Here is a 12,501-nt window from a genome sequence, read left to right as displayed (position 1 = left end):
TTATACCATTACTGAAAGGTCTAGAATGCTGAAATTCTATTCCAATGCTCCATACACTGATATACTATCTCATGTGTGTCTATGTCAAAAGAAAATTATTTTTTAACCAATCAATTGGTGTTTTAATAGAAAAACAGCTAATAGAATGCAGTTGTAAATTAATGAGTTGACCTGATAGTTTTATAAATGATATGAATTCACCAAGTGAGTGGACACCCATCATTTTCATTTGATTTTACAGGGAGTGGCATGGACACTTCACCCACTGTCTTGTCGCTGTCTGTGACCTGCAGCTGGGAAATCTTATATTGCCAAAAAATAAATGTGAGGATATAGCTCATGTCCCCCTATTTCACAATATTGAGTCAGAGTTCTTTTTATTCTTTTTGTAGTAAATGAATTGTAATTTTTACAAATATATTTAAGTTTTTCCATGAGGTTTCAACATGAAGAATGTCACTGAAGTTACTATGTTTGTATTGAAGGGTTTCACAAACAATATTGAACTGCAAATTATCTTATTCTTCCTGTTTCTAGCAATTTACCTGTTTACTCTGATGGGAAATTTAGGGCTGCTTGTGTTGGTCATTGGAGATTCCCGACTCCACAACCCCATGTACTATTTTCTGAGTGTGTTATCATCTGTGGATGCCTGCTTTTCCTCAGTAATTACACCAAATATGTTATTGAATTTCCTATCAAAGAATAAAGTCATTTCATTCCTTGGATGTGCAACACAGATGTTTCTTGCTGTTACTTTTGGGACCACAGAATGCTTCCTCTTGGCTGCAATGGCATATGACCGCTATGTAGCAATCTATAACCCTCTCCTGTATTCAGTCAGCATGTCACCCAGGGTCTATGTATCACTCATCATTGCTTCTTATGTTGGTGGCATTTTGCATGCTTCTATACACACAGTGGCCACCTTTAGCCTATCCTTCTGTGCATCCAACGAAATTAGACATGTCTTTTGTGACATCCCTCCTCTCCTTGCCATTTCTTGTTCTGACACACACACAAACCAGCTTCTACTCTTCTGCTTTGTGGGCTCTATTGAAATAGTCACCATCCTGATTGTCCTGATCTCCTATGGTTTTATTCTGTTGGCGATTCTGAGGATGCATTCTGCTGAAGGGAGGAGAAAAGTCTTCTCTACATGTGGCTCTCACCTAACTGGAGTGTCAATTTATCATGGAACCATCCTCTTCATGTATGTGAGACCGAGTTCCAGTTATGCTTTGGACCATGACATGATAGTGTCAACATTTTACACCATTGTGATTCCCATGCTGAATCCCATCATCTACAGTTTGAGGAACAAAGATGTGAAAGAGGCAATGAAGATAATGTTTGGGAAAAATGGGTTTATCAAAAAAGTCTTTTTACAGTTAAAACTAAATTAAAAAGTTGAGAGTGATGTTCTGTGCCTCAATATAAAAAAAATATATGATTAACATTTTTAATTTATTAATGTATTTGTGTTTTTCAGGATATTTTAAAATAAAGATCATAGTCAACCCTCTACCTCTGATGTTTTTACATGTAAAAAAGTTATTATCAACTTGATTCTTAGTACATTCTTACTGACATATGTATATAGTATACTAGAGGCCTGGTGCACGAAATTCATGCATTGGGGGGGGGTGTCCCTCAGCCCAACCTGCACCCTCTCTGATCTGGGACCCATCGGGGGATGTCCGATTGCCTGTTTAGGCCCAATCCCACAGGGATCACACAGTGGCCCGGTGCATGAAATTCGTGCACATCCTCATGTACTCCATTTTCTATGAGAAGGCAGTTCCTACCAATATTGTAGTACTTGTTGATGACTGTTCTTTGGACATATTCTGTCGACACTGCCGCCTTCTTTCAAGTTCAGAGGCACTTTGATCTTTAGACATTTTCTGTTGATGACGCTGGCTTCTTTCAGCTTCAGAGTGACGTTTTCCCAATAGCTGCTCTTCAGATACATTCTGTCGCAGGTGCCGCCTTCTTTCAAGATCAGAAGCATGTTGGTCTTCAGACATTTTCTGTCGATAATGCCGGCTTCTTTCCGCTGCAGAGCTACCTTGTATCAATAGTAGATGTTTAGACAGGTGAATGAGAGTCCTGGTGTCAGGTGGCAGGGAGCTGGCTGACCAACTGCCAATTCTCTAGGGGTGGGACTTCCTCCTCCCTGCTGTCAGATGGCTGTCAGGCCACTGAGAGCTGTCTCACCAATGGCTGATTCTGGCTGATTCTGTGGGGGTGGAACTTCCTCCTCCCTGCTGTCAGATGGCTGTCAGGCCACTGAGAGCTGTCTCACCAATGGCTGATTCTGGCTGATTCTGTGGGGGTGGAACTTCCTCCTCCCTGCTGTCAGATGGCTGTCAGGCCACTGAGAGCTGTCTCACCAATGGCTGATTCTGGCTGATTCTGTGGGGGTGGGACTTCCACCTCCCTACTGTCAGAGTCTGGGCCAGCACTAACTGGGACACAGCATCAAGTCCCCCTGTGCCAGAGACCCACTTGTGCATCCCCTGGACTCAACATCCAGCCTCATGGAGAGGCTGACAGGCCCAGACATGCCAGAGGCTGGGGAGCAGTGAGGCTGGATCTGCCACTGGAGTGGGCCGATCCCGCCTGTCCACTTTGTCCCCACGACCCCTGGCCAAGCACATAGGCCCAAACACTCCAGCCTCGCTGCTCAGCCCCAGACACTCCAGAGGCTGCAGAGCAGCCAGGCTTGATCCGCTACCTGAGTGGGAGCATCCCATGCGACCCTTGGCTGCACACCCCAGGCGCCTCCCAGCCAGACTCCCTGTGCTGTCTCCACTAGTGGCAGGGATCAGTGCACGGGGGCGCGAGTGCCTCCCAGCCGCACACCCCATGCTGCCTCCGCTGGCGTCAGGGATCGGTGCATGGGGGCGCGAGTGCCTCCCAGCCGCACACCCCGCGCTGCCTCCGCTGGCAGCGGGGATCGGCGTGTGGGGGCGCGAGTGCCTCCCAGCTAGACTGTGGGCCTCCGGCAGGGCTGAGAGCACTGGGCGCCGCCATCTTGTGGCTATGGGCGCCGCCATTTTTGTAGCGGAGTGATGGCTAATTTGCATATTACTCTTTTATTAGATAGGATAGGTCCTTATACTGATTGATATAACACAAATGCACATACACACAGACTTATGTGTATGTAATTATTACTTTAGAATGTTGTATATTGTTTCTTTTTATCTCCATGTAATATATAGGATCTAATAGTTGCAAGTATAAATAATATTATAACAATTTTATCTGACTACCTTGATCACATACTACCTAATCAATAACAAAGCCACAACTCACATTAGCCCAGATTGCTTTCCATGAAGCCATTGGTATCTGAGTCTAGTTCAAAGTATTCTTCTCCATCCTTAGGTCCATGCAATGGTAGCAAGATAATCATAGCCTATGTTTCTGGGACCACAGAAAATGTTTTCAAATTCCTAGTGCCATTACTATGCTGTTGTGAAGGTGCATTTCTCCTCATTTTTTTAACCCAGAGCATGGAGATCAAACCCATCTTTAATATACAAAAAACAAAGTCTATGCATTAACATTTATCACGATCATACTTAAATTAAATTCAAGAATGACAAAGGAAAAGCACAATTCAGAGAAAGGTACACTGGCTGGCAAATCCATCTTTATAGGATTTCCTGTAGGCCTGGTTCTGACTCAGTATTTAGCTCTCTTTTTCTTTGACCTCTGCCCCTTTGTAATGTCCTTGCACATGCCACCAATGGTCAGTGTCCAGGCTCAAGAAGCAACATACAGAAGAGAGTCTCTCCTATGCTCATGTTTAGCCTAGCTTCCAGCAGACTTCATTTCACTGCAAAGGTCTGACTACATAAAAAAAAAAAAAAGTTGGAATGTTCTCCCTTCTTTCCTTTTCAAAAACATTTACATTAAATTTTAATTATTATCTTATTAAATCTTATTCTTTTCCTTGTTTTTACTTTATTTTATTCTATATTATTATTTTTAATTTATCTTTATTGTTGAAAGTATACAGTTGTCCCCTTTTTTGTCTCACTGACCCCTACTAGCCCATACCTCCCCTTGTCCCACGCCTTGACCAAACTATTGTCTGTGCATATAAATTCTTTGGTTAATCTCTTTCCAGCCACCTACCTATGCCTTCCCTCAGAGATCATCAGCCTGTTCCATGTTTCTATATCTCTGGATCTATTTTGTTCATTAGATTCCACATATGAGTGACATCATGCGACACTTGTCTTTCTCTGACTGGCTTATTTTGCCTATGGCATGTTACTTTCCAGGTCCCTCAATAATGTCAAAAAGGGTAAGTGAGCCTTTTTTTTTTTAATTGCTACATAGTATTCCATGATATAATTGTACCACAGCTTTTTTATTTACTCATCTACTGATGGGCCCCTGCCTATGTTCATAAAGTCCTTGTTTTTTAATTCAACAAGATAATCTCCTTAGAATTAGAGTCCAACCTAAGAATATTTCATAAATTGGGTTTATTATGTTTAAATAACTTCTCAACAATTATGCAGAACACCTCTTACTGTCATATATTCCTACCACAGTGCCTCTGCATTTATTTTCTCTTCTTTAGAAAGCTCACCCCACCATGAATCTGTCCTTAAAATGTCAAAACTAAACCATGATCACTTATATTCATTATCTTTATATATCCAAATAAAGCAAATGAGAACAAGGACTGACCCTCTCTCTGTGTGTGTGTGTGTGTGTGTGTGTGTGTGTGTGTGTGTGTATGATTTAGCATTGAAGGCATCTTCAAAAACAGCTAAAATCACAAAGATGGATAAATTTTATCCTCTAAAATTTAAAGGTCTGAATGAAAAAAATAATCACAAATATAGCAAAAGAACTAGCCATGGACAAGAGAAAATAGATACAATTATGCATCTGTTAAATTTAATAATAGGCTAAAATTTCATAGAACTATGGGCCAAGAATTCACATGGACAATTCACAAAAAGCAACCTTTAGGCCAATGAATACAATTAACATTAACAATGATCTGGAAAATGTGAATGTAAAATTATATAACATTGGCAAAAATTGAAAAGTCTAGGACTATCCTGTGAGTAAACTTTATTATTGTTTGTTACAGAGAAGATTTAGAAGCAATTGAAATTCCCTTGTACTCTATGAACAAAATTCATAATCAAGATTACTAAATCTCAAAATATGATGGTTAAGGAATATATATACCAAGCACAGAATGATGTAAACATTTTAAATCCACTTATATAAATTTAAAAATTCAACTACATAAACTTTAAAACCACATAACTAGAAATTATATATTACTAGAGGCTTGATGCATGAAATTCGTGCAAGGAGCTCATCTAGAAGGTCGTCTGGAAGGATGTCTAGAAGGTCGTTAGGCTGTCCAGTCTAATTAGCATATTATACTTTTATTATTATAGACTAAAGGCCCATGCACAAAATTTGTGCAAGAGAGGCCTTCTTTACCCCGGCTCGTGGCACTGGCTTCCCTCTGGCATCCGGGACCCTGGCTTTGCTCTGGCCGCCAGCTTCATCCTGGTCACATCCAGAATGATGTCTGGTCTAATTAGCATATTATGCTTTTATTATTATAGATTGTATATACATTATATATACATATTTACAAAGTATATATACTATGTGTACATAAAAATGTGTACATATAGGTATAAAAATGTGTCTAAGAACATTAGAGTAAATGCATTTTATTTTAAAAAATGAATATGGGTAAAGAATAAGAATACTAAGTGAAATAAGCTAGTCACAGAAGGACAACTAATACATAATATCATTTATATGAGGTATATAAAATAGTTAAACATAAAGGCAGAGAGTAGAATGGTAGTTGTCAGGGACTGGGGGAAGGGGAAATGGTCATTGTTATTCAATACGTATAAAATTTTAGCTATGAAAGATGGTTACGTTCTAGAGCCACAATATGCAACACTGTGCCTATAGTTAGTATCACTGTATTGTTCACTTAAACATTTGTTAAGAGGTTATATCTCCTGTTAAGTGTCTTTACCACAATAAAACTAAATAAAAGTATTTGGAAAACAGAAAAAAAGTTGAAATAGTTAACACTGGTAGTTGTTTTCTCTAGATGAGTAGAGGGAATGGGAATGAGAGAGGTTGAATCAATGGAAATTTAGCTTATATTTAATTATGTGTTGCTTTAAAATAGTGAATCTTATAAGCTAAAACTGTTGTATGATGTAAATGATAAAAATATGGTATTTCTCCTGTCATTTTTCTGCATACTTATGTGTGTGTGCATGTAGACATATGTGTGCGTTTCTTACAAATATGTTGAAAAGTGAAATCTTGTGATGCACTGATGATGCTTAGTTTTGTGTACTTGACCTTGACCAGGGCAAGTTTATTAAGTAGCCTAATCAAGAAATAAGAAATGGAAAATAATTCTTGTACAATAATAATATGACTCAAATGAGAGATCAAGTTGTAAAATTAAACATCAATACCAGTAGAGAGTATAAAAGAGTTTTTAAAAAATCTTTATAATGTTGTAGGAATGCTAAATAGATGGAGTTGGCAGAGCCGATGAGGGAATGAAAATATTAACTGAGCATAGTACAGACTGTGTCTTTGCTCACATGAATTTCAATAGCCAATGGTCATTATAGAAGAAGCTACCACATAATCTTCATGGGGCTATTTGGACTCTGGAAAGAACCTCAAGGATTTAAATTCATTATACTGATAACTTGAAGTTGTTAAAAAAATCTCCTTATTGTTCACAATTTGTCAGTTTCTTCATTAATTTTGGAGCCTAAAATGTGAAGTAACCTTCTTAGCTATACCAGGATGAAGAAAGCACAGGTGTGTCCTGCCCTAAAGTACAGAATATTCTAGAGAGTGATATGCAAGCTATCGCTGCTTCTTTATCAAAGTTAAAACTATATTAAAAGTAGATTAAGACACTGGAAACAAAAATCTCATATTTTATTTCACAGTTTTTAAGAGAGATATTGTATTTATTCATTAACTTATTCATTACTTCACCAGCCAGTTTTTCTTTTGAAATATCTTTTGAACATGTACTTTTTCCTCAGTATGATTTTAGAAGCTGTTAAAACAAAGGCAAACTATTTAGACATGCCTTTTTCACTTATAAAACTTAAAGACTAGAAAATCTACACAAAAAGTAAAATAAAATATATTTATATACATTATAAATATATTACATAATTACATATATTATATATATAATTGTAATATTTATATGTGCTTGAGGAACAATCATAGGATTATACACAAAACATGTTTCCAATCAAATAATTTTAATTAAAAACTAGAAATAGGACCAGGTTCTGATGGGTACCTTATTAATTTAAATAAAAAATTATATTCAATCTTCCTACAACCATTCACATTTTAAATTTATGTTGTATATCATCTAATATTTATGACAAATACACCAGGCCTTGTTCTTTTTTTATTTTTTATTGATTTCAGAGAGGAAGGGAGAGTGAGAGAGAAATAGAAACATCAATGATGAGAGAGAATCATTGATTGGCTGTCTCCTGCATGCCCCACACTGGGCCACAACCCAGGTATATGGCCCAACCGGGAATCAAACTGTGACCTTCCCATTCATAGGTCTATGCTTGCTCATCCACCAAGTCTTGTTCTTGATGTAAGAATAGAGACGCTGTCTTGAATATGCTCCAAAACATTCACATTAATATTGAACATTTGGGCCAGAATCTGGTGCTTTCTGTTAGATTTACTCCATCTCAAGGGCCAGCAACACTTCCCAAATATAGGGGTGCAATTTAAAACAAAGAATGGACTCAATGCATGTGATTGTTATTCAATATGATTATCTAGGAGAGTCCCTAAGCTATCTACACAATTTTCATTCTTTTGGTGAAATTTTTGCATGGAGACTAGATTAATGAGCATTTAATTTGTTTTTCCAGCGGGGGGAGGAATTAGAGCTTTGGGAATTCTGGTTCTCATGTTTGGGGACTGGGACTACATACAAATGTATTTCAGTATGAAGGTGTTCAGGGACTAAAACTCTTTAACATGCATCCTGGGGCAGCCTTAGGAGGAGGTCTCACCAGATCTTTGTGTACAAGTAGGTTAAAGCAAATACTCATTACTAATTCTGGATGTTGGACCAAGCATCTTGGAAGCTGAGTAATTCAAATCAGATCCCAGGACCAAAATGTTATCTGCTCTGTTCTCTTTTCTCTGCTCCGTCCACTGATTGCTAAATGGAAGTGATGGTGGTATGACTTAAAAAATAGTGTCCAGCATCCCTACTGGTAAATTGGACTGCTTTAGCATTTAGACAGAATAATGTATAGTCATTACAGGGAGTATATTTCACCTTAACATAAAAAGGAATATTGTTTTGTTTTGTTTTTACCATAGAACTGGCAGAATTGATGGATGTTTGGGATACTCTACACCAGATAGAAAGCTTCTCAAGTGTCTATGTCATATAAGATCTATGTCTTCAAGAAAGACCTACAAAATTACTTACAATCAAGAAAAACAACTTGTTCTCCCCTTCCTTCTTTTGACATTGCTCAGGCTGATAAACCTTAGGATGATAAGATTCCCTGATGTCAACAATTAGTTGCTGATGGAACACTGAGAACTCGTATTAGGATGCGGTGTTTGTTCCTAACACAACCTATCTCTAAATAAATTTAAGACATACTCTACAATTAGAATATGTAATCTCAATTAAACATAGAGTAGAGTAATCTCAATGAAACATAGTCTTGAAATCATATCAGCAGCTAATTAAAAATTAATTTGTACTATCATGTATTATTAAAATTATAATATAAAATGATTAAAACTAGGTACACTTTAAAATTTGTATTTGCTGAGAATGTATTATCTTGGTAGACCAATAAACTATTTATATTCAAAAAAATTAGAAAAAATTATTGGTAAAAAAATTAAAATTGTTCTTTTTAAAAACAATGCTAAGTGAGACAAGGTTCTGAAGAAACAAGAAAAACTGAGGCAGTTCTACAGAAACTTTATTTCAGTGACATATACTAACTGAAATAAAAAGCAACCCTAGTTTTGCCTTCAGTTATACTGCAGTTGAAGAGGAAATACATAATAGGTAAGGATATAATGATATACTCTCTTTTTCAAAAGCTACTCGTACAAATTCATGGTAGATAATCAGTAACTGCTATTGTTAATTCTGTATTTTGTTCTTATTAGGGATGAGTTTATTGAGTATATTATCTCAGAGGAAAACATGCACAGAGTTGCTTGATGTGTAGCAAAAAAAAAAATGGAATATTTTGATCAATGAGTATTGCCACAGTGTTTTCCATCAAAAGCTTATCTATGCAGTTAAGGACACATATCTGATGTATGGAACTAAGCATCTTCAAATGAAAACAAGAAAACACCACTGTTTCAAAAGAATCAGGTTGTGGGAGAGCACAGCCTGATTTGTTTATTTAAATATGTAGCTGGATATCCTGTGTCCCAGTTTCTTAAATATGCAGAATTATAATTCACTTGCTATTTCTATGTTAACTATAAAGCCTTCAGTAAGGTTGAATGGGTTACCAGAGCTGAAATAATAAACCAGATTATTCCAAAACATGTTAATAACATAAACAACTGGTACCAATTATTTTGTATTCATTGCTACCAGAAGCTGTGCCAACTAACCTATACATGTGCATTATCTCATTTATTTCATACAATACAAAAATAGCAATACTTGAAAAAATCACAGCTAGTAATTAGTGAACTAACAAGAAACCAGCCAACTAACCTATCAACTAAGCAAACAAAACATACAAAGGAGGCCATAAAACCATACCATTAACCAATATCTTATGCAAACTGTGTTTGATTCACTTAATCCCATTAGACCTCATTGTTCTGTCAGACATTGAAATAATTACATCTATTTTTTAGGACTCTCTTGCAGAATAATGAGATCAACTCTTTAAAAATGCCTCCCACAGCTCTGGGCACAGAGTGGACACACGATAAATAACGTTAGCACTGTTCCCCATTTACTTCTCTACCCAATTAAAACAATGATCAAGCTTTAACAAATCAAAACTATAAGTAATAACTTAAAAAAAATCAAAATAGGCTTTAAACAATTTAAAGGAAGGAGGCATAAGCTGGAAAGAGAAGGAAAGAACAAAACAATAGAGAAAAATCTGAACAATTAGAAGGTAGATTGATAGGACAGGACTGGCTTATTTGGTAAAAGAAAGAAAATATGATTAAGTGAAGAGGACACAGTTTTTGAATGATGCTAAGGAATAGTTTTGAGGTGTGGTCTGCGGGGAGCTGAAGCAGAGCAGTGTGCTGGAAATTAATAAGGAAAATCCCAGTATACTGTTTCCCACTGAAATTCGCAAGGATGATGATGACAAGATATAGGCTGAAGAGAAGGCCTATGGCAGCTAAGGAAAAAAATAACTGGAAGTCCTTCTGGCTCATCTGTTTCTTACAGGTAACTCTGTTTTATCATTGGAAACATGCACACACTCACACTCAGAGGCATGTGTATACAAGTAAATATATACATGTATTATATATATATATATATGCATATATATATATACACATACATATATACATATATATACACACACATATATGTACATATATATTCATGCAATTGCAAATGTTAATATAATTAATATATACATATACATATTAATACATATAATAATATAAACTGTGTGTATTCATCCAATACAAACTATATTCAGGAGTTGCTAAAAATAAATTAGCAGCTTATTCAAACAGTTCTAAGATCCTGAAATTGGTCGCTGGAGAGGGTATTTTATATATTTAAGATCTGAACAAAAATAAACTGATCAACATACACATGGTATATCATAGAATTGTACATTCAAAACATATAATCCAATTAACCAATGTCACTCCAATAAAATTAATAAAAATAAATTTTAAAAATAATTCAAAAGCAATGAAGAACAATAAAAATCAATTAATTTTACATGAAACATTTAACAATATGGCATTGAACAAAGACAAGTTTGTTGTCTATTAATCTCTTTTCATTTTCCTCATTAATTGATGAAAGCAACAAAATCAATGGCCCCAGGGAATCTCTCGCAGGTGACTGAATTCATTCTCATGGGCATCTCACAATATCCGGAGCTCCAGATTCCACTCTTCTTTGTTTTCCTGGTCATCTATGGGCTGACCTTGGCTGGGAACCTGAGCATCATCACTCTCACCAGTGTTGACTCTCTACTTCAGACCGCCATGTACTTTTTCCTCCGGCACTTGGCTATCATCAATCTTGGCAACTCTACTGTCATTGCCCCTAAAATGCTGGTTAATTTCTTGGTTTCAAAGAAAAGTATATCCTACTATGGGTGTGCAGTGCAAATGGGTGCATTCATAGGTTTTACCGCTGCTGAGATTTTAATGCTGGCTGCAATGGCCTATGATCGCTACGTGGCTATTTGTAGTCCCCTGCTCTACATGGTGAGAGTGTCTCCACAGATCTGTCTTTTGCTGGTGTCCCTTGCATACTTCTTCAGTCTGACCACAGCACTGACTGTCTCTTCCTGTGTGTTCTCTGTGTCCTATTGCTCTTCCAACATCATCAACCACTTTTACTGTGATAATATCCCTTTGTTAGAATTGTCGTGTTCTGATACCTATATTCCAGAAACAGCTGTGTTTACCTTTTCAGGAATTAATTTGATTTTCTCTATGATCATTGTTTTAATATCCTACTTTAACATCATCCTTGCCATCTTGAGGATACGTTCCTCAGAGGGGCGACAAAAAGCCTTTTCCACTTGCGCTTCTCACATGATGGTTGTCACTATCTTCTATGGGACCCTTCTCTTCATGTATTTGCAACCAAGGACCAACCACTCATTAGATACGGATAAAATGGCCTCAGTCTTCTACACCCTCGTGATACCAATGCTGAATCCCCTAATTTACAGTCTAAGGAATAAGGATGTGAAGGAGGCATTGAAGAGCTTCTGGGATAACGCATGTCAGTCATTCAAACTAAAGTAAAAAATAACAACTATCTTCATTTATGGGTTTTCTTTTGCTTCTGAAAAAAAAAAAGAAGCAATAGTTTAAAATTCTATTGATTTCAAGGGGAGAAATCTTAATTCTTTTTTTTAAATATATTTTATTGATTTTTTACAGAGAGGAAAGGAGAGGGATAGAGAGTTAGAAACATCGATGAGAGAGAAACATTGATCAGCTGCCTCCTGCACACCTCCTACTGGGGATGTGCCCGCAACCAAGTTATGTGCCCTTGACCGGAATCAAACCCGGGACCTTTCAGTCCACAGGCCAACGTTCTATCCACTGAGCCAAACCAGTTTTGGCGAGAAATCTTAATTCTTTTTACCCAACCTCAAATACCCAATTTTCCCTTTAGAAAAATGCATTAATTGATCAAAGGAAACACCAGTTACATAAGTAATAAACAAT

At 36.8% G+C, this 12,501-nt stretch overlaps 1 protein-coding gene across 1 annotated transcript; it reads left to right on the top strand.

The window, feature by feature from the left end:
* Positions 1 to 446: 446 nt before the first annotated feature.
* LOC308233754 (uncharacterized protein) lies at positions 447 to 12,072 on the top strand (the record flags this gene model as incomplete). Its single annotated transcript, XM_080640701.1, has 3 exons — positions 447 to 1,390; positions 4,302 to 4,324; positions 11,114 to 12,072. The coding sequence occupies 3 exons, from the start codon at positions 447 to 449 to the stop codon at positions 12,070 to 12,072; spliced, it is 1,926 nt and encodes a 641-aa protein (XP_080496827.1).
* Positions 12,073 to 12,501: the final 429 nt, after the last annotated feature.

Source organism: Plecotus auritus, assembly GCF_963455305.1.
Source record: "Plecotus auritus genome assembly, chromosome: 9".
Lineage (NCBI taxonomy): Eukaryota > Metazoa > Chordata > Mammalia > Chiroptera > Vespertilionidae > Plecotus > Plecotus auritus.
This window is presented reverse-complemented; position numbering and strand designations above follow the sequence as displayed.